The sequence below is a fragment of the Gordionus sp. m RMFG-2023 genome, chromosome 3, assembly GCF_954871325.1.
Source record: "Gordionus sp. m RMFG-2023 chromosome 3, tfGorSpeb1-WG-v2, whole genome shotgun sequence".
NCBI classification, from domain to species: domain Eukaryota; kingdom Metazoa; phylum Nematomorpha; class Gordioida; order Chordodea; family Parachordodidae; genus Gordionus; species Gordionus sp. m RMFG-2023.
This window is the reverse complement of record NC_088777.1, coordinates 23,789,330-23,813,348: the sequence shown is the minus strand read 5'-3', so window position 1 is coordinate 23,813,348 and position 24,019 is coordinate 23,789,330. Positions and strand designations below refer to the sequence as shown.

At 25.4% G+C, this 24,019-nt stretch overlaps 1 protein-coding gene across 4 annotated transcripts in view; it reads right to left on the bottom strand.

Moving 5' to 3' along the window:
* The window catches only part of LOC135926034 (uncharacterized), a 68,680-nt gene that overhangs the window by 27,549 nt on the left and 17,112 nt on the right, over positions 1 to 24,019 (bottom strand). For 3 of the 4 annotated variants that reach the window (XR_010571773.1, XR_010571774.1, XM_065461685.1), the window contains exons 12-31: positions 17,598 to 17,804; positions 16,418 to 16,517; positions 16,328 to 16,375; positions 16,226 to 16,285; positions 16,094 to 16,182; positions 15,902 to 16,049; positions 15,816 to 15,861; positions 15,707 to 15,774; positions 15,587 to 15,667; positions 15,332 to 15,539; positions 15,143 to 15,291; positions 14,999 to 15,098; positions 4,004 to 4,074; positions 3,798 to 3,958; positions 3,593 to 3,755; positions 3,466 to 3,549; positions 3,289 to 3,422; positions 2,984 to 3,242; positions 2,843 to 2,941; positions 2,560 to 2,800 (exon numbers count right to left, since the gene is read on the bottom strand). Coding sequence is in view for 2 of the 4 variants with exons in the window: in XM_065461685.1 (XP_065317757.1) it covers positions 2,560 to 2,800; positions 2,843 to 2,941; positions 2,984 to 3,242; positions 3,289 to 3,422; positions 3,466 to 3,549; positions 3,593 to 3,755; positions 3,798 to 3,958; positions 4,004 to 4,074; positions 14,999 to 15,098; positions 15,143 to 15,291; positions 15,332 to 15,539; positions 15,587 to 15,667; positions 15,707 to 15,774; positions 15,816 to 15,861; positions 15,902 to 16,049; positions 16,094 to 16,182; positions 16,226 to 16,285; positions 16,328 to 16,375; positions 16,418 to 16,517; positions 17,598 to 17,804 (2,516 nt within the window). In the remaining 2 variants the exon portion in view is untranslated. The remainder of the gene's footprint in view (positions 1 to 2,559; positions 2,801 to 2,842; positions 2,942 to 2,983; positions 3,243 to 3,288; positions 3,423 to 3,465; positions 3,550 to 3,592; positions 3,756 to 3,797; positions 3,959 to 4,003; positions 4,075 to 14,998; positions 15,099 to 15,142; positions 15,292 to 15,331; positions 15,540 to 15,586; positions 15,668 to 15,706; positions 15,775 to 15,815; positions 15,862 to 15,901; positions 16,050 to 16,093; positions 16,183 to 16,225; positions 16,286 to 16,327; positions 16,376 to 16,417; positions 16,518 to 17,597; positions 17,805 to 24,019) is intronic. The other variant, XM_065461686.1, reaches the window with a different exon arrangement.

The following is a 24,019-nucleotide window of genomic DNA, read 5'->3' as shown; positions in this document are numbered from 1 at the left end:
CTATGCGTATTTTATACAAGATATTTTTGAAACTCTTTCCCCACTTTAATTTGAAAATAGGCATCTGAGAGATTTAATATTGAAAATTCCGCTCCTTTTCCCAAACTGGCTAATAAATCTTGGATTCTTGGTATTGGGTATGAATCAATATTAATATTTTGATTTATAGTTCTTTTAAAATCCACGCAAATTCGTAATGTTTTATCTTTCTTTGAACAATTACTATGGGTAATGCATAAAGTGAATGATTAATTTTTTCTATTACTCCTATTTTTAGCAATCTGTCTAAGTCTTCTTCAACTTTATCTTTTAATGCGTTTAATACGAGACGTGATTTACAGAAAATTGGTTCTCGTTTTTCATATATATTTGTACCTTAAAATCTTTCAAGCAGCCCGATTCTTTGGTAAATAATTGAGGAAATTCATTTTTTATATTAATGTTATTATTTGTATGGTCCTTACAGGTATTTCAGTCATTTTGGGAAATTTAGTTATCCAGTTTCTTCCAATGAGATTTTTGGTATATCCTTTTGAAATTATGAGAGGTAGTTCTAGTCCTTTATATTGTACTTTTACTATAGTCTGACCTAATAGTGGTATATTGGTTCCTGTATAGCTTTTAAGTTTTAGCATGCAATTTGTTAATCCAGGACAATTAAGTTTATCTTTCCAATCTATTTCGTTAATCATGCTTACCCCAGCTCCAGTATTTAATTCCATTCTGATATCGCTGTTGTTTATTTATAAAATCCACCCAAAATTCTGGATTATATTCGTTTGTTTTATTAATAATAAAATTCACTATTTTTCTATAGACTCGAGCAATGTGCCTAATTTTGTTGCATTTATAACAAGTGGCATTCTTGAAAAAACAATTTTCCCTTCTATAGTTTCCGTCGCAAGATTGACAGGGATTTGGTTTTTTGTAGCTCGTATTATAATTATTATATGATATGAATTGTTTTGATTATTTATCATTATCATTATTAACTTTTTGAATTTTATTTATATTATCATTATGTTCCTCTTTTAAATGATCGATTTTAGTTTCATAATTTTATATTTTTTTTAGCTGTTTCTACTGCAGTAGCTTTTGAATAGCTTTATTTATGACTATATCATCTTCAGATAATAATCTTTGTAAAATTTTAGAATTTTTTATTCCGAATATAAATTTATCTTAATGTAGTATTTAAATATTCCCCAAATTCACAAGTCGTTGATAATTTTAGAAGATTTTGTATATAGTCTATTAATTTTTCCGCATTTTTTTGATTATATTAATAAAAATTATATCTTTCTACAATTATATTAGGAGTAAGATGAAAAAATTTGAGTAAAATGTTATATATTTCTAATACCTCTTTATTTTCAGGACAATCTGGTGAGCATAAATTTACCAATATTTTATAAATATCACATCCTATTGTTGTTAATAGCAGGGATTTTTCTTGTGATGATGTTAACCTTGGTTTATGTTTTTAAATTCTTTAAATAAGTCGTACCAATCTTTGTAACACAAGTTTGAATCCGTTAAACTTTTTATCGACTGCGCCATTTTTGTAGTGTCTATTTTAGTTATTATAGAAATATCGAAATCGCAATATTGTCTTATTTAGTAATTATAGAAATATTGAAATCGCAATTTTTTATTTTTCAAAATCTCATTTTTTCATTATTCAAATCATAATATAAATAATGAAAATAAACATTTTTCAAAAAATACAAAAAAATAACAAAACAAGTCAATACTTATTAACTACAATGTTAAATATTACTATAATTGGTTGTGCCTAAGTCTTGGAGGGTCAGAAATATTTTTATCAACATAAAATATTGATATGGGTAACAAATAAAAGGTGATTATATTATCTTTTGGCTATAATGTTAAATATAATAGTCGTCTGGTCTAGGTATTGAGAGTCAGGAATATTTTAATCAGCATAAAATATTGATAGGGTATCAGATAGAAGCTAATTAAAATATTGATATATGCATCAAATAGAAGCTAATTAAAATGAAGGAGAAATCTCTAATTTCTCGTCATTTGAAGAGTTAATAACTCTGGTATTAACACTTTTCCATTATCTTCTTTTACGCTGAGAACTGTTTATGTTATGATTATTTCTTCCAAGGAATTGAAAAACCGCGTATTATTTTATCAAAATTTAATTAAAAAAAATATTTTAAACATAAAAAAATAGGAGACACTATATTAAACCTGAAAATAAAAGGTACAATCCTTTCATGTTGGACATATTATAGAATTTCTACAATACATTATATAATTTATACCTGTAAAAGTAATTTTCAAAAATAAATAACAAAATATTTGATAGTTCTCTTTTATAGAATAACAACTTATCCGACAAAAGTATAAAAATACTTCAAAATATCATTATGAAAAAGGGTGCAGGCAGAGAATTTAAGGGGTAGGGCTCTCGTTTTTGCCCCACCTCAGTATTTATGCCACTATCTGATAATTTTATAAAATATGTTTAGATGGATTAAAAAATTGGCAAATATCCAAAATTAAATAAAATAAAATATTTAGGACTTGTATTCATTTCTAATGGCGGTCCAAAATTTTGAAATTTTAATGATTCCAGTAGTTCGTATAATAAAGAATGTTTGGATATAAATTTTTCAATACTATTACTTATTTCTTTCTGATTATAAATAATGGATTTTATATTCATTATAACATGGAAAAATGTGATATCGTTTGGCTGATTTAATTGATTTTCCCAAGACTGACAGGTATCGCCTATATACAAGTTATGATAAACTTCGCAACCCTAAATGTAATAAAACTTTAATTTATTATTAATCTAAACTACTTTCACAATAATTTCAAAATTTTCTTGATTATCAGAAATGATGGAATGTAAAATTATAAAGGATTTTTTGAAATTATTTAATAAAATTTTAGATTTTTCCTATAAAAACATTTATAAAATAAAATATGTAATAAACTAAACCATTGTGCCGTACATTTTCTTAATGTTTAAACAGTATTTATTCTTGAGGGTTATCAGATCATTAAAATTCTGTGATAGTTTTTTTTCTAAATGTATTTTAAAAGATTCAATATCATAATTATAAAGATTGTCCGAGTGCGATAAAAATTTAATCTCATTGAATTTAGGACAATATAATTTAAATTCATCCATAAAACTTTCTTCATCTTTTGAAAATAACTCTGGCTTAGCTAAAAAAGGATAAATCTGCGTGTACATTCTATTATAATAAAAAATAATCAAACACCAGTAATTTCAAAATTTACTCTTCTAAAAAATTTAAATATTCGCATATTAGATTATATGATGCGGAGGTTAAAATGTTAGTTCTAAAATCTTCAAAATATAATATAATGTGAGCGAAATCTAAAATATGTTCCGCATCAAGCCTGATTATTTTCTAATAAATTTATAATAATAAGGTTTCGATTAAGCAAGTTTACTTGTTCTGTCTTGTATTTTGTTAATATTTCGAACATATTCATTTTTAAAGAGTAATTACATCTTGAGGACAAATTAATAATGCTCTATGATATAAAAATTTTTTATTCGATATCTTATTTAATAAACCTTATTAAATTCATCCAAAAAAGTGGGATATGATAAAATTTCGGAGTTATCGTTTTTATCCGTGCTTTGAATATTTGAATATAATAGATTCCAAGAATGAAAATTAATATTAGAAATGTGAAAAGACTTATAATTTTCGTATATAAATAAGACCATTTCTAAGCTAAATTTTTTATGATTTGTTATTTTTAGTGGATATAAAAACTTATTTTTGTTTGCTTCATACATTTCATCCATGGTTAAAAATTTAGTGTGTATAAGGTTATCACTACTAGAAATCCGAATACTATTCAATACTGAGTTATCTTTCGCTTTTAATAATTTGATATTAATATTATCCTGATATATTTTTTCTAAGGGTTGTAACTATAAAAATAAAATTGAATTAGTAATTGAATTCTATATTTTTACAAATCTCCAAAATAACTGTGAGACATAGGTCGAATATATATGAATGGCGTTATCATAATAATCTTCACCATCTAAAACATATGCCAAAAATTATTATTAAATTAACTCTTAAATTGAATAAAAAATCAAAACTTAGTATTAATTTAAAAGCCAAAAATATGTTGCTTTCCATTTAAACTGAGAACTCCTTATTATATGCCTTGAGTCAAAACCATTTTTTAACATTTTATAGGATGTGCGATAACATTCATTTTCAATATTATATAGTATCCCTAGCTCATTTAATTGTTACCTTCTTCAATTCTAGTAACCCTTTCGGAGAATGATGAATATTTTTTTTCATATGCAATATTTTATTAGCGCGGTAAAAAAATTCTGGTAATAGGCATTTCTGGTTTTGGGAGTAATTTATATTATAGCATTATATATTAAACTTCTTTTTTTTCATCGCCTATACCATATTTGCATAAAAAATAAATTATATCTGACGGCACTTGATCACACTTTTATATTATTTATTTAAGTAATTTTTTATAGACGAAACTAAAAAGCCAAATTGTAGATGGGAAAAATTCTCAGGCCGTGTCCTAGGTCGGCTTTACTAAATAGCCAAAAAAGCGAATGAAAAATTTTAAAAAAAACCAAAAATCATAACAAAAAAACAAGAATAAAATACAAATAACAATGCCACCAAATATTTAAAACAAACAAAATTGGGTGTTCTGGTTCTAAAAATTTTCAGCCTATATTAAAAAGAAATTAAGTATCCAAATTAAGTATCCAAATTAAGCTGACCTACACAGCCTCATAATTACTTTCGAAATATGCTTAATTTTTAAAGTTTTTGCCAGCCCATCTCTAAAATTTCTAAATATTAATAGCTTAAAATGATACTTCTGAGTAAGGCCTGTATCAGACGCTTGCACGAGTCAGGCCCAAAATAAAAAGACTTATAAGGTAAGTTATAAATGTTTTTAAAGCTTGTATAATAACTATGCTCACTAACATGCATGCATTAATTTTAACAATATTCGTAGATTTGAAGATATTCGCAATTTATGCTAATTTTTAATGCAAAAATCAATCCAAAATTTATTATAAAATAATCCTAGCCCATATCTCTAACATTTCTACTATACCTGATTAATTTAAAAGGATAAATTAAATTATTGTCTTGTATAATTTTTTAATCTTAAATAATTACACTGAATTTTTGAATGTTTTTTCAAAGTCATTTACTGAAGGGGAGAAATCTGCCCTTTGATTTTGAAAGTTCTAGACTTCAAACATTGCAATCCAAAAAGAAAAATTATATATACTTTCATTATTAAATATAATATTTGCATTACTTCATCTGATAGTAATGCAGTTTAATTAAAGATTTTATGATGAATAGATGAAATATTTAAATCAAACATCATTTTTTGCACCAAAAGGAATAGCGGAAAAGAAATTTGTTAAAGATGATATCGAAATGTGAAATTTACCATTTGAATTCGAGTCAAGTTTTTGAAGAAATGTCTAAGTTTCGAAATAATTATATGATGGCTAAAAAAAGGATGTAATTATTACGCAAGAACTGAAGGTTAAAGAATCTAAGGACTTGTTAAATTCTGAGATTTGTTAATTTATTTTATTAAAATATTTATATTAATATATTATTTAGCTTTTCTTCTTCTGATGATGATTCTGAAATTTATGATTCAAATTGGAAAAACTATTCGTTTATTTACCTTATCGTTTACTTTCTAATTTTTCTGCTTCCCCTAATTTATCAATTTTATATTATTTATGCCGAAATAGTTATGAGTAAAATTAAACTAATTATATCAAGATTTCGTAGTACCATAATAATTTCTAAATAATTTAACCATTTTATTATCAATAAAAGAAAATTTATATAAACAATTAAATATTGATAAAATTATAATTCTTTCGCTTTCTTTTCCCCTAATTTGTCTAAATTGTTAATTTAAAAAAATATTCTTATCATGTATATTTTTTAACATTTTTATTTATAAGAGGTAGGAAGTAAAGAAAAACTGCTTTTTTGGAAGGGGGTATATTTTCGGAGGGGGGGGGGGTGTATGCTTCCATCGCTTAGTGTAAGGGCCACTGTCGTAATCAATCTTTTTTATTTTGGTAACATATTTCCCAAAGATGCTATGAATCTATTGGAATACTTTTATGATCCTGCTGTTGAATTATAAAATTATCAAGGCTAAAGTCAGAGATATCGAATCTCATATTTAAAAATGCTATAAAAAGTTTATTTTTTATAATAATGAAAGTAATTTGTTTGATATATTTAGTTAATTTAATTTTTTTAAATAATTGCATTTAGTGCTTTCTATATTTTTTAGATTAATTAAATACAACTAAATCAAAAATTGGTTATTTATATATTTTGCATACAAAATATAGGAAATAGAAATGCTCTAATACTATATGAAGCAGTTAAAAGATTGTGGATGAATTTAAGTCAAAGTGAAAAATTAATATATGTCCCTAATCTTTGGTTCTATTTTGAATCTTGATTCCGAGTTTGGAAATTTTAATTATTTTTTTTTAATAACCTTTTTATTATTATACTGTTTCTAAACGAATTAAAGCATTGAACTAAAATATATACTAGTTAAGCATTGTTGAACTATATTTCAGAACTAGGGCTTTCAAAATGGCAATATAGACTGTCTTAATTTGAGTTTCAGATTCATATTTAATTTTTGAAAATATAACTCGATCCAAATATAAGATTTTAACTATTTTACTTCTACATAGAGAAAAGAAAAATCTCTATGAGATCGTAGAATGATATTAAAATATTTTTAATCGGGAAAAGAGAAACATTAATATATTTAGATGTATGATTTTTGAATAGCAATTTGAAATCCAATAAAAAAAACTCAGGATAAGGCGTGCCGCATAGTTTTCATTTCGCTTATAACTTATTTCTGTTTATTAACTGGAATTAATTGATGAATTAAAAGTAGGGGAGACCGGAGTAAAACGGGATAACAATGTTAACGGGAATAACATTTAAACTCTTGAGTATAATTGACCTTAAATTTGGCATGAAGATGTATTTTCATATATTATTTTTTACCTATGTTCATCTTATTAAAAATTGCCAAACTGTTTTTTAACCAAATATTATAAAAATCACTCTAGTGTTTTTTGCTTTTAGCAAAAAATATTTCCTCGGGATTTAATTTTTCGCATGCATGTTCTTTAAAGTATTACCTATAAAATAAAATATCTGACATTTATGACTATACAAGAAGTCACACAATAACGATGTTTATATAAGAAATTAAAAGAGAAAAACCATAATCAGAATTGTAAATATAATTGATGTAATCATAAAATACACTTCATTAAATTTATCTGCTAAATATATAACATACCTTATATAAGTTGAGAAATAGATAAAAATGAATCATAAACAAATATTAACTAAAGAAGAAAAATCTAGATTGTGTGTATAGATATTAAAACCCAGTAGGTCATTTATGAGATTAACACCTAAACAATTAATTAAATTATAAATTATATTGATAGTATTTGAATTGAGCATTATTAACATTATATAAAATATATTAAAATTTGAAATAATCATAAATTATGAAATGAATTTTATGTTTCAATTGAGCTTTTTTAATAAAACTACAAAAGAATTATTAAAATTATCAATTTATCTAATTTTTTATCAATTTAATAAGTCTATAAAGCTAGTATTGAAAATTATTAAAATGAAATTGTTTATTTTTTAAATAAATAAGATAAAAGAATTATTAAAATTATCAATTTATCTAATTTTTTATCAATTTAATAAGTCTATAAAGCTAGTATTGAAAATTATTAAAATGAAATTGTTTATTTTTTAAATAAATAAGATAAGGGCAATTGCATATCAGCTAGGTATAGAATATCACAAATCTTTCCCAGAGTGCTGGGCATCCAATGGTATGGCTAGAGATGATTGGCTTATGGGGTTTAGAAAAAGTTCTCAACTCTTGCATGTAAAGTAATTATCATAAGTTGCACATTTAGAATGTGCTCATTCAAGGCATGTGGTATATTTTAACCATTCATCGCCCTAAACAGATAACACAGCCAATTCTCTTTCAATACCTTTTTCCTCTAAATTAACAAAAAAATTTATAATGAGTAAACGTAGTATTTCTGAGGCTTTTTTAGATATTTCATCAGATGAAATTATTATTGGTTGTCAATACCAAATTTCTTTTTTAAGACTTCTGGAATATCATAAATTGAAATTGTTTCCTAACATGACTTTCGCAATGTGCCAATAGTTCAATTATAAAGCTTTTCAAGGAGTTTAGGCTGAGAGGAATAGTTATCTAAGATGATTAACAAAACTTTTTTTCTAATTGGGTGTGCTAGAATTTTTTTTTAAAGTGTTGCATAAAACATAAAAAATTTTCTTCTTGCGTCCAACAAGATATGTTTCTCACACCCTTATATCCAACAGGACCATCAAAAGTGATCTTTATATCATTATTTTGTAAAAGTGAAAAATGGTGGAATGCTATGACCTATAGCACTAATGGCTAAACATTTAACTATCGTTCCTTTTTCTCCCGAAGTTATGGAAGCAACTTGTTTGGCACACTTGTGCTATAATTCTAGAAGGAATTTGAACGGTGGTAGAACCACTTTCATCTATACATTAGAATGTTCAAAGTTTTAGGGATTAGATATCTGCATTGGGCGGGTTTTTAGCCCGCCAGCCTCTAAGTGGGCAGGGCGGGTTAAATTTTTTTAAAGAACGGGTGGGCGGTCGGGCGGGTTATGATAAATATTTAAACTATGGGCGGGTTGGTGGGCGTTAAAAAATTTACAACATTTATTTATTTAAAATGATTTATGCAAATATTAAAAAAAAATGTTTCATGAAATTTCAACATTTTTAAATACCAATCGATATCTGAGGATGTGTTGATATCGAAAACATGTATTTGCATGGAAGAATATAACATCAACTTGAATGAAAATTTGATTTTACCCGTTCCAAAAGCAAAGAGAATTTAATTAATGCAATGTTTAAAATAGATATTATACACATCAAAATTAAACAACAACAGATGGGAAGATGTGGCTGTTACAGAGGAAACCACCTTACCTAATGACATAAAATATAAATCTTAAAGTAGTGAGTTTTTGTATAATTTATAAAAATTTTAGGCAACTAAATTTAGTTTAAGTTTACCATTTATTAACAATTAATTTAAATTACCTTTTTTTTATTTATTATTAATGGTTTAACTTTTATTTAAATATCTGACTTAAGTAGATATACTTGAAACGGATCTACTTAGGTGGAAACGACAAGAAAACGATTTATCGAAGTTATCAAGATTACCAGCGCTTCTTCTGAACGAGGAAAACATTGCTGGAGGGTTTAGAGAACAAAAAGGAAGGTGCGTGAATCCAGAAAATGTGGATACATTATTATTTTTACATTATAATTAGAAATAATATCAATAAATATTAATTTTATATTAAAATTTAAATAAATATTTTATTAAATCAAATAAATTCATTATCCGTAAATTAAAGTGAATATTTTTTTTGCTTAATCTAGTAATTTCCTAAATTATAGAACTTTTTTGTAGGGGTGTTGCGCTGAAACTGAATCATTTTTTTAAATTAGATTTTAAAAAAATTGAAAGAATGAGCTTATTTAAATTTTATGTGTGGCATAGGTTAAAATTTTCTTTTATATAATGGACAGATTGTTAAAAAAAATTTTAGAGTGAGCGGGTAAAGAATCTTAGACTTATTAGCGGGAGGGAATATTTTTTTAAAACTATAAGTGGGTTGGGAGGACGGACTAAATTTTTTTAAATATTGGATGGGCGGGCTTGGGGGCTAAAAACCCGCCTATTGCAGACCTCTAAATAGGGATTCTTTAGTTTCAACATTAAAATTTCAAAAAATTTATTAACAGTTGTGCGATTAAAAACATATGTTCTTATAAGACTTGTAGCTGGTGTACGAATCGAAAGTTGATAATGTCTTTTTCTGAACCCCATTTAGTCATCTCCAACCATGCCTTGGATGCCCAGCTCTCTATGAAAGATTTATGATATTTTTTAGCTAGCTGATATGCAAATGCTCTTATCTTTTTATTTATAAAATAAAAAATTTCATATTAATAATTATCAATACTAATGCTAGTTCTGACTTATTAAATTGATATAATTAATTAAATAAAATCATAATTTTAATAATGCACAATTGAAAAAAATAATATATTTCATAATTTTAATAATGCTTATTCAAATATCAATATTAATTTGGTATTTTTTATTATTGAAACATAAAATACATTTCATATATTTCATAATTTTAATAATGCTCAATTCCAATATTAATACGCTAAATTGAAATATAATATATTTAATAATTAATGCTCAATTTAAATACAACCAATATAATTTATTTACATTTTTAGGATTTAATCCCATAAATGACCTACTGGCTTCTAATATGAATGGCACTTGCTAGATTCTTTTTCATTAGTAAATATTGGCCTAAGATATTTAGCATCACCTGAACTTTTAATATCATTTTATATCTTTTTTTCAACGTTACTTTGGATATATAAGCCACTATGCTTGTGAAAGATTTCTCGTGGCTGGAACTGACTTGCTATTAAATATTGCATGACTTATAAAAAGAAATAATAAGAAAAACCTTTGCCTTTAAAAATTAATTTGATGTTATAATTAATATATATGTATTTTAATTTTGTTAATAACTAGATCTTGCTTTTATCATCAGATTATTATAATAATTTTTTGTGTTATATGTACTGTAATTAGAAATTTTTTATTAAAGTTATTAATATATTCAGATTATATTATTAATATATTTATTACTAGATTTAAAGAAAATGATTCAATAGAATTTAGAAAAAGCATCAATATCAAAAGTGCCACATGGTACCAGATAAAAACTTTTAATATTAGATTTTCATCACATTTAAAATAATTATTGAATTTTAAATATAAGATTCTAAGCTATTAGGAGTGAACTGGCCGACTGAATTTATGTCACATCGTTATGAAACCACTATATTTTTGAAAAAAGTTACTTTGTGTTTTACAACGGACAATATGTGATTAAAAGAGCTATAATTTTAAAAATGAGAATATAAACAAAACAAACATTTTTTTTAAATAGATCACGTTTAGTTTATAGGTAATTTTTTTTTAAAGAAATTAAAACAAGTAAAAAAAAGAAATACTGAACTAGAAACTTATATCAAAAATGTATATATACAGGGTTTCCCATTCAAAAAAGGAAAAGTCCCAATCAAAAAAAGAAAAGTTTCAATCATAAAAGGAAAAGGTCCGATCAAAAAAGGAAAAGGGTCAATCATAAAAGAAAAAGGTTCAATCAAAAAAGGAAAAGGTCCGAACAAAAAAGGAAAAGTGTCAATCAAAAAAGAAAAATTCCCAAAAAGAAAGGAAAAAGTACGATCAAAAAGGGAAAAGTGTCAAAGAAAAATGGAAAAGATTCAATAAAAAAAGGAAAAGTGTCAAACAAAAAAGGTAAAGGTTCAATCAAAAAAAAATAAGTGTCAATCGAAAAAGGAAAATTCCCAAAAGGAAAGGAAAAGTGTCAATCAAAAAAGAAAAATCGTAATTCTTTTCTCAATTTATTTTTATTCTCATTTTTGATAATTCTATTCTATTTTTAAAAATAATTTATAAATTTAGGTCCATTTTTTTAACAATTCTTTAAGTTTTTTTTCATCATACATATGTCGTAATTTTTAAAGGGATCATAACTAACTATCCGGGATCTTCACGGGATTTAAAGGTACCCCTTTAAAATTTCAATTTTTTAAAGGATAAAAAACTACACGGCATTATCACATTTGAACCATGATATAGAAGAATCTTATTTTAAAAAGCGTTTTCAGCGTTTCGTTTTTTTAATTTTATTGCTATTCATTAATTTTCAATATTGTTTGTTTTGCCTTATGAAATAAAATATGTCTAATATAGGGTATCAATCGATAGCTAATCAAAAGATCTATTCAACTGGAGATCAATCTCTCCCCCATAATGGGCCGGTCTAGGTCTTGGGTGGTAAGAAATATTTTTATCAACACAAAATATCGATATGCGTATCAAATAAAAGCTAATTTTAATATGGCTTGACTGAAAGTTCTCATTCTTTGTCTGGATGTGTATGACTTGGTCTGAGAGTGGGAAGGGGGGGGGAGTGTTAAAAATATTTTTTTTTGATATGGGTATCATTTAAAAGCTAATTTTAATATCCTTTGACTGAAAGTCTTCATTCTTGGTCTGGATGGGCATGACTTGGTCTGGGGGGTGGGGGTGGAGGGTGTAAAAAATTTTTTTTTATATGGGTATCAAATAAAAGCTAATTTTAATATTGTTTGCCTGAAAGTCATTCTTGGTCTTGATGGGTATTTGGTCTGGGGGGTGGGGGTGGGTGTAAAAAATAATTTTTTTTGATATGGGTTACAAGTAAAAGCTAATTTTAATATGTTTAACTGAAATTATTCTTTTTTTGTCTTGATGGTATGACTTGGTCTGGGGGGTGGGAGTGGAGAGGAGGGGGTGTAAAAATAATTTATTTTGATATGGGTAAAAGTTAATTTTATTTGACTGAGTCTTCATTCTTGGTCTGGATGGGTATGACTTGGTCTGGTGGGTGGGGGTGGAGGGGGGGGGGTGTAAAAATAAATTTTTTTGATACAGATGAAAGCTAATTTTAATATCGTTTGACTGAAAGTCTTCATTCTTGGTCTGGATAGGTATGACTTGGTCTGGGGGGGTGGTGTAAAAAAAAATTTTTTTTGATATGTGTATCAAATAAAAGGTAATAAAAATATTTTTTTATTGTAATAATAAAAATCACTCATAGAGGGCGGGTCTAGATCTTGGGAGGTCAGGAATATTTTTATCACCACAAAATATCGATATGGGTATCAAATAAAAGCTAATTTAAATATCTTTAGATTAAAATTATTCATTTTTTGCCTTGATGGGTATGACTGTCAGGCCCTCAACATATTAACAAAATGTTTAGTTGGATAGAATTTACAGAAATAAAAGAGAATGAAGATAAAACAATTTTTTAAATCTTTTTTCAGTTCCAATCCTGAACTTAAAATATATAATTTGCAGTGTTCTATATTTAGCGAGTTATTCCATACCTAATTTTTTTAGTATCGATAGCTTTCGCGTGCTACATTTTTTTTTAAAAGAGCTCGTTACTAAATAAATAGCAAAAATTATCAGAATAATTTTATAATTAATTCTAAAATCATAATCTTTTTATTTTATTTATTTAAATATACATTTAAAAATATGCATTGTAAATATATTTTTCAAAAAAAAAATAATTTTTAAATGTCGACAGTAGATATTGATAATGAAAATAATTTTGGTACAGATAAAATAAAAAGATTATGATTTAAGAATTAATTAAAAATAATTATAATAATTTTTGCTATTTATTTAGTAACGAGCTACCGCTATCTCTCTTTTTAAAAAAATGTAGCAAGCTAAAGCTATCGATACTAAAAAAAATAGGTATGGAATAACGCGCTAAATATAGAACACTGCAAATTATATATTTCAAGTTCAGGATTGGAACCGAAAAAAGATTTAAAAAATTGTTTTATCATCATTCTCTTTTGTAAATTCTATTCAACTAGACATTTTGTTAATATGTTGAGGGACTGACAGTCATACCCTCAAGACAAAAAATGAATAACTAGATACCCATATAAAAAAATTATTTTTACATCCCCCTCCACCCCCCCCCCCAGATTAATTCATACCCATCAAAACCAAGATTAAGACTTTCACATAATTTAATGTTATTTTAATATTTTTTTATAAATGAATCTAAATCTCAGATAAATTTAAATTTTGAAAATTAAAAAGGTATTCTTCTTTTTTTATAAATACATCGCTTTATATAAATTAGATTTCCAGATCTGTATGATGATAATGTAATAGCTGCTATCGTTCATCCTAGTTTTAAGTTAAATTGGCCATACAATAATTTAACTGAATCTAAAGGGCAACTTGATAGGCTGATGGTAACGTTAAAAAATGTCATGCCTAACCACGATACTAATACTATAGCAAGATCGTAACCGCGGCCTTCCATAGATGATTTTTTTGAAATAAATAATAATATTATTGAATCTCTAGATGCTTTTTTTAAATCTAAAAATACTCATTTAAGTGTTTATTAAATTTAATACTGCGTTGCGCTCAAGTGCTGCTGAACAGTACCGAAATGTTATAATTATTATTAAAGTGCAATAATAAATATATTATATGTATATATATATATGTAACAAATTATGGTCATGTTTTTATACCAATATTTTATTTGTGGTAATAAAGTTACGTAAAATATATTTTAAAAAAAATCAAAATAGCGTAAAAAGTAGCTAATAGCGCGCTACTCATTTGAAAACGATAGCGGTAGCGCGCTATTTTTTTTATAAAATAGCGGTAGCGATAGCGCGCTACTTTAAAAAGTAGCGTTTAACAACACTGGAATTTTCCTTTTTTGATTGACATTTTTCCTTTCCTTTTGGGAATTTTCTTTTTTCGATTGACACTTTTCCTTTTTTGATTGGACCTTTTCCTTTTTTGTTTGACACTTTTCCTTTTTTGATTGAACTTTTTCCTTTTTTGTTTGGCACTTTTCCTTTTTTGATCGGACTTTTTCCTTTCTTTTGGAGAATTTTCCTTTTTTGATTGACACTTTTCCTTTTTTGTTTGGACCTTTTCCTTTTTTGATTGAAACTTTCCCTTTTTTGATCGGACCTTTTCCTTTTATGATTGAAGCTTTTCCTTTTTTGAATGGGAAACCCTGTAATATGAATCAATCTGTTATTTTATGTTCATAGTTTAGAGTATACAAAAAACATTTTTATCATAGAATTTTAAAATATAAAATCACCGTATTTGGTTATGTTCTTGAAGTCTCTAATCATAGGACTTTGAAAAATTTCCCGAATTAATATATAAATTGTAAATATAAGATCTAAAAAATGTGTATACTAAAAATAAAAATAATTTATATTAAAGATTTTATATCATATACTTTGCATTTATTGGACATATTTTCCAATTTATTAATACTGATATCATTTAAATTCAAGTCTTTAAACATATTATCCATCGAATCATCAAATATTCTCCATTCTTCATATAGAAATTTTATTAAAATGCTAATAGGATCATTGGTCATTTCTATATATTATTATATCATAATTCCTTGTAAGAATTTTACTTGAAATGTATCTATCCCATTTTGCTTCCATCATTTTATAGATGTCTCGAAGTTTAATACATTCATATCCTTTTTTAAATATATCGGTGTATAATGAGAATACACTTTTGCTCATTTCTTGGAAACCATTAAGTGCTACCTGAGTATGCTTCATTATATATTGAAATACTTGCGGGAAAATATTGGTGTTATACTTAATATAAGTGGTCTTAATTATTATAAAATATATATCAAAAGTAGAAAATGTTAAAAAACTTTGAGTCTTTCAGACACTTGTGCCAATTCATAAATTTTTTCAATATCTTTGGATATAAGTGATAATTGATCCTTACTCAGCTAAAATAAAAAATAAAAAAAATTTATTTTGATCTATACCTTAGTCTTTAAAATAGTGATTAATAATGTTGGTTGCTGTAATATTTTTACGATTGAAGTAAATAGGTCTTTAAATAAATTAAGATTGTATAAATATTTATAATCATACCTGGAAAATCAGTTGGATAATTCGTGGATAATAATTTTATATTCAACTTAAATAATTAAAATGCTGATTTATAATAATTATTTTACCAATTTTATTGAATAATTCAGTTTGATCAAATAAACGTCATTTTCCATCTTAAATTCTCTAGAAGAAAAATGATGAATATCATTGATACGGAGGAAATAATTATTATCTTTGATATATGATTTTAAATCGGCTATAGTTTTCATTAAGCTAAATTTAAATAACAACATATGAGATAATGTTTATAACTAAACTTATCTAAACAGATATCATTTTTACAAATAGTAGATAGTAAACTATGAATTTTGAATAAAAGTGTTTGTTCAAAAAATGTATCATATCCCTAAGCGAATATTTAAAAAAAATTATTTTAACATTCATTTTACTTCGAGCATTACGTTACCATATTTTTTACTTAAATTCCAAACCGCTAGTATGAATGGATCCTGAAAATATTAATAATTGATTAATATATTATTTTAAAAAACGTTTTTCACATCAGGTAATTTAGTTTCTGTTATAATTTTTAAAATCATCTAAAAATTCAATAATAAATAGAAAAATTATAAAATTACAACTTTAAAAGAATCTTTAACGTCTAACAATTTGTTGTATTTTAATCTAATCAGTTCAATAGCAGAACTATAATTCCTATAATTGTTGTAATTTGATTGATACCTATAATAAAATTATATTTTTTTAATAATATATACATTGGTATATTTGTTTTTGGAAAATAAAATATTAATAAAAGTGGAATATTCCAAAAATATAATTTAATTAAATGTTCAGAAAAAAGGAAAATGATCAAAAAATAGGATATAAAAGAATAATCGTTCCTAATTACATGAAAAATTAAAAGAAATATATGATAATATTTTAAAAAATTTGATTTACCAATACACTTTTTTAGAGGCCAATCTGAATATTAGTGTTATTAATCATAATATTTTGCTAACTCTTCATCTCGTTATAAATAATTAATATAAACTTCCTTAGTTATATATGCAAGTATTCAGTTAAGCTGTGCTATCAATCATTATAGTTCAGAATAAGAATGATTTGAAGCCACCCCATGTTCCAACCTTAAATTATTTTATCTAAAGAAAAATTTCAAATCACTGTAGGCCTTCAATTAGGCTGCAACATCTTCACGTCATGCAAGCTCTGCGATAATCTTATAGATGGCCACAGCCAAAATCTGCTTCACCGTCGTTTTATTAAAAATCTTCATCTTTGCCACCTTGCAATAAATGCAATTATTGATTGGTCTCTTTGATCAAACATTTTTTAAACTTTAGAAATCCGTGGCACCGAAAATAAAATGGATTCCTTATAATCTGGGACTAAATTTGATAGTAAATTTTCTACTAATTAAAAAGAAATACAATGCCACCTTTTTACCCGATATCGATAACAAAAATAATAAAGTGTATATTTATAATTATTTTAAAAAATGTAAAAATATATTTCATCAATTTATACATTTAATTTAAGAATCTTCTTTCTTATTTATGGTATAGAAATTTTATAGAAATTTTTTTATAAATTCATAGCATAATATTGACTAAAAATTTATAAAAGTTAATTTCATTTTTAAGTATCGACCATTGGTATAGGTTAAAATTATAAGTATGTGCCGATAGCGATAATGCAAGTATATGCTCCTGAATACAAGTAAAAAACCTTATAAAAAATAAGCTACGATAAACAAGATTATTTTCCTAACTATTTATAATATAAAAAATAATTATTTACCGTTTTATCAAATCATCAAACCAACCATCATCGATCAGTTTTTCGCAGTTTAAATCTTCTTGATATTTTGAGCAAAATGGTAATATCCGTGAAATCTTTTTATATGATTGTAAGACAGGCCAAATCTTATCATTTCTAATATCCTCGAATAAGTTATGTTTTTCAAGAAAAATTGATATTTCCTTAAAATATTCAGCTAGTTTGTTACTATTAATATTTTTAAAATAAAACAAAAATATCGATGTAATAAAATCAAATTTAGATAATTGTTAAAACTAATTAATGATAAACTGATATGGAAGTCTAAATATTAAATAATGCTACAAAAATAGTGAAAGCAAATTTTCAATAATTTAAAAAAGGTAATTCTATTCTACTTTAAATCATGTTAAAAAGCTGTAGAATTAAAATTTATGATATTAAAACACTTTAGTTTATTTAGTATTTAAACTATTTATCATATTAATATTGATCATGATACATTAAAAAGTAGTATTTAATTTTTAAAAAATGACCGCCAATAATGTTCGAGAAATCAAAATAGCTGTCATTTCAGCTCACATATTTTTACGTTGCTTTTAATGCTAATGACGGCTTAAAATATAATGATATTTCCTTCCTATTCTTTCTATTTTGCCTGATTACAGTATTAATATGATTTGTTGTAAAACATTTTAAATATTCATATAAATATGTCGATAAAATTTAAAAAAAAACCCAATAATTAAGGCAAATTAAACAATTTTAGAAGAAAGTTGTTAAAAATATATAGCCGGGGGCAGGCTTGGGTCGAAAAATTTGATTTTGCAGATCTCTAATGTAAACCTCTATATGATAAATAAATTCTGACTTTATCACATTATTCTCTATATTATATCAATTATTAGTTATAAAAATACAAATTGTGGCCGTCAATTTGAATTAGATAGTTAACAAATCTGAGCTTTTAAAATATTTTTGAAATGTAAATCATTTATAGCCGTTTTTTATAATTTTGACTTTTGCCGGAATTGTTTTCCAATATATAGAGTATCTACTTTGTAAAATATAAACCATTTTGTTTTAATCTTTTTATTTGTATATAGATAGATATTTATATAAAATAAAATTGATAGCGATTGTCTGAAATTTAGAGGGAGGTACTCTATACATGATGGTATATAATTCCGGCAAAATCAAGTATTCAAACTTAAAAAAGGCGTGCGATAAATAATTTAGGTTTCAAAAACTTATTAAAATCGCGGGCCAATGAAGATTTAAAAAGAAATCTTATTTTTATTAATCTAATATTTAAAAAAATAAATTTATATTTTTAATCCAATAATTAAAAAAAATATAACATTTTGTATTTTCAAAAAACATCTCGGGAATTTTCGCCTCTCGCATTGCGAGTTCTCTTTAAAAAAAATCTTTTATTCATTTTTTTATTCAAAATGTTGATCATTTGAAAATAAATTAAAATACATTGTAAAATATAATAAATTCCACAGTTTCATCCCATATTATATATAGTATATCCCATGGCACGAACTTTGGTATATAATTTACATAAAATCAAGTCAACCATCTTATTATAATAATTGGGGCCTAGTTAAACTTTTGTAAAAAAATTACTCATTATTTTTGAAACTAATTGAATTTTTGGAGTATAACGGCAAAAGTAACTAGTCACTTTTTTAAATATGTCAAATATATATCTAGCTGATTCATTATCTTTATATTATTTTTATTTACTGTTTATTCTGAGCCATTTATTATTTTTAACTATTAAAAAATAATGGCCTCTTCAGTGCTATTTGTATTTTCATTAAAATTTTTAAATGAAAAATTATTTTGTAAAAATGATAATAAATGAATATGTTTCACAAAATGGAAAATTACAAGAATAATATTAATAATATCGAAATAGATAACATCATTCACAAATAATATTATCTCAAAAAAAATATTAGACCAAGGGGACATAAATGAAGCACTAAAACTTAGAACCTCTGATGTTAGATTAGCTAAGGAAAATGAAGATACTTTTGAACTTTTGAAAGCAATGCTGTTAAACGGCTTGATTTTTAAAAACGGCTCACCCAATATTTTAAAAAATATTGCAAGTCTGGATATTTTGATACATAGCAGAAATGTTTGGGTATCTCTTAATGGAGGCGTGAATATTATTTTGGCTAAAATCTTAATTTGAAATTGGCTAAATCGAGCCGTTTAAGAACACCTTTCTCAGGTTTCTTGCTGTAAATTGCCCCAAGTCTACAAAGCCCTCAGCCAATCACTATTTCTACGGATAAGTTGGGACAAGATTTTTTTACGACCCTTCAATTCTATCTAGGCATCCATAATCTAGTTTCCCAAGTAATATATGATGAAACTGTTTGCGGGCCATCATCTAATATTCTTAAAAACATTAAATATTTCGAAGATAACTCCTCGCTCTTGGGTTTTCCATCAATAAATCTAAACGGAGATTTTCTTTAAAATAACAAATAATTATAAGATAATAGTAATAGTGTTCTTAGTAGGAAATAGTGCCACGCGATAAATTAACCTTATTAGTTCCAATAGTTAATACCATAATGTCAGAAGAAGCTTCTAATATAAAATTCAAAACATATTTTTGAAATGTCTGCAATTTTTTAGGGTGTACCGATATTTTTTATCGGATTCGGCCGATATTTTACCCATTTTAAAATATCGGTTATCGGCCAATATTATAAAATTCCCCGATCCGATCCGATAAAAAATGACGTCTTTAATAAAAATAAAATTTTATAAAATTTTTTTAAAACTAAAATCATTTATTTTTATAAATAAAATCTAAATCCATATTTATGTTTATTTTTTTAATAATAATAATAATTAATTAATAACATTCTGCCATATTTAAACACCTACCCGCGCATCAAAGTTTATTTTTATTCCGTAGATATCAATATATACCAAAATTTGTACATATTTATAGATTCTCCTTTTTTTAGGTAGTTTTTTTTACTGAAAAATTACGAATTTTAACTGGGCTCTTTCCGAACCAGCAAAATTTGGTGATCTAGATCTTTTTCCACTTCATCTAATATCCTTATTCTGATATACTATCTACCCCTCGATCTTATAAACTCCGCCAGTCCTATGACAGACTAAGTCAATTGTTGGAGGTCCTTCCCAGTGGCAGCCTTGGCAATCTTTTATCAGACGAACCATAGGCGTCAGGGGTGGGGAAATGGAAAATTCCCTTTCTTTAGAAATTTGCCTGTTCTTGCACATATCATTTTAAGCTAATAAAAAAATCCCTATACATCCTACCCCTTCTTTCCTACAGAAAGGTATACAATATATTAAATGATATTTTAAAATAACGGCTATATTTGAAAATATTTTATATAAAAAAAGTGAAAAACCAAAATTAATTTTATGAAAATACAACATAGCAAAATGCCTATATTAAGTAGGTTAGTGAAGGTCGGCCTGGTCCTATCGATCTTGAGGCGGGATCGATTGTTGGACCGGTCACCAGCCAAATCCTGGCTACGAGAAGAATAATTGAGAGTAGCCCTAGGTTTATAACTAGGAAGTGACATAGTGAAACTATGTAATTATACAGATTGTAACACTTGGACAATTCGTGTTTCCTTATTCCAATCAAATAAAACTTATCCTTTACTAACAGCCGAAATAAGATAGATAAAAAAAATACTTAAAACTAACAACATGTTCACTCGACTATCGTTTTATCTACAAATTGACATTTTTCTCCCCTAACTTATAAATTAACTTTTAAGCAATAAAATTAAGACATTTTCAAATAAACGGAGGAATTTCTCTATATTCATTAAAATGCTGAAATAAGCCCTCAAAAATAATTGTGGCTCCTTCTTGAGAACCTAGATAAAAAATAGTGGGCCCTGATATTTGATCTGCTTATAAATATATTTTTATCAATTGATATAATATTATGTTTTTATAATTATTTTATAAATATTATACATATTAAATAATTCATAAAGCAACTTGCAATGAAACTAGTTATAAATTATACAACGAGTTACTTCAAAAAAATATAAACTAGTTATTTTTCAAAAGTAGCATTAAAAATACTAGCAAACATGTGAAAATTCTAGGGCGCCGATATTAAATATTGAATCGGTTTAGCATTTAAAAAACCGATTCGATATTTTTAATTGGGTTTGGTTATTTTATGATTAAATATATATAAATTTTACTATTTATTTGTTGTAATGTTTAAAAAAATTGTTAAAAATTTTCACAATTTTTTGTTAAACTGCAAAAAAAGAATTTTAAAATATTTAACGAGTCATAACAGTTAGTGTTGTTAAACGACTCGATTTAGTCAATTTTTAAAAACGAAGGTAACTCTTTGGCCAAAAAATAAATTACTCAACCTTATTTATTTTCCGCACAGATGGCTGAAAGGTTTGGACTTCTATTGGCGAAATTTCGAGGCTTAGGTAATAATATTTTGGCGAAAATCTTGTTTTAGTCCTATTTAAAAATAGGTTAAATGGAGCTATTTAACAACAACACTTTACCCGAAAACATTGCAAATATTTTAAATGAGATTCAACTTTTTGGAGAATAGAAAAAATAAAATACAATTATCATTCGTAAAAGTAGTTGGATTTTAAAAAAAATATTGATATTTTTATGGCATTGATACAAAGATAGATGGTAAATAAAAATCAATATAAATATCGGATCGGGTTTTTTAATATAGGAAAATATCGGATTGGTGAAAAATTTGTGGATCGGTACAGCCCTAGAAAATTCTAAAAGTTGTTTGAAAAAAGTTTAATTTATTTATGGAATGTTTTCAGAATAATTCATGCTCATTGAAATACATTTTTGGTTCAAATATCATGTTATATTCGTTTAAAAATTAAATGATAAGACAATATTTACCCCTATGATTAACCCATTTCAAGTTTTCCCTAATGGGCTCAGATTAACAATAGCTTATAATTTAGACAATTCTAGAGTATTAAAAATATATTTAAATCAAGTATGGGCATAATTACTCAAAAAATGTAATTAATTCCAAATACAATTACTTATAAAATATTATAATTAATTATTAATTAAATATAATCGTGATTTTATAGAGTAATTATAATTAAATTACAATCCCTTTTTTAACTAAATTGTAAAAAAAATGTAGGATTTGACAAAATTTATAATAAATAATGAGAAACTTTATTGGAATATAATATATTTATAATGCACTTGTATTAAAAATTTTAAGCATTATAACAATTTGCATTTTTATGTTTGAAAATATAAAGGTTTTGATGGTTAAATTAAATATAAAATACAATATAAGACATTTGCATATATTATTATAAATATTTGATGTATTACAATCGAATTCTGTGCTACAAAATGGAATATCCTTCATAATGTCTTAAATAAGTAGTCAGCAATATTTAAAATAGTTTTCCAAAACAACTAAAAAAAAATTTATACAAAAAACTGAGTTAGCTTTGCAATAACGTTAAAAAATTGGAAAATCTTCAAATCCGATGCTTTAAAATAGGTGCATTAAGATGCAGGGAAAAGATTTTTAGTTCTAATAAAATTTCTCTCACTTCAACAACACACTCATAGGCTTTAGACTTGAGAAAATTGTCAATCAATCAACTTATTATTGACTAATGATGTGTCTAATAAGATTTTTTGATGTCATTGCTTAAAAGAAAGAGTTAATTGAATCATTTGCTTTTGATGATTCAGTAAATTTTTTAATTTTTTTATATCGTGTTAACGTAAAAGTATTTTCTCTTAAAAAAATTAAGAACATATAGTTATATAAATAAACCTTCATATATTTGAGGAAATTACTGAAGGTTTTATTATGGCCGTTCATGATGGAAGATTATTTTATCTTTTTTTGTAATTTGAACTGATTGACAATTTGGATTTATCTTCTAATGAAAAAAATCAGAATCATTTATTATTGCCAAAAATTATATAATATGAATTATTGTTAATCGTTTTAATGTAAAAAAAATATGAATAAATGATTTCAATTACAGGGTTTCCCATTCAAAAAAGGAAAAGTCCCATTCAAAAAAGGAAAAGTCCCATTCAAAAAAGGAAAAGTCCCAATCAAAAAAGGAAAAGTCCTAATCAAGAAAGGAAAAGTCCCAATCAAAAAAGGAAAAGTCCCAATCAAAAACGGAAAAGTTTCAATCATAAAAAGAAAAGGTCCGATCAAAAAAGGCTCAATCATAAAAGGAAAAGGCCCAAACAAAAAATAAAAGTGTCAATCAAAAAAGGAAAATTCCCAAAAAGAAAGGAAATATCTTTTATTTTTCTTACTATATCTTCGATTTATTTTTCTTCTCATTTTTGATAATTCTTTTGTATTTTTAAAAATAATTTATAAATTTAGGTTCATTTTTTTAACA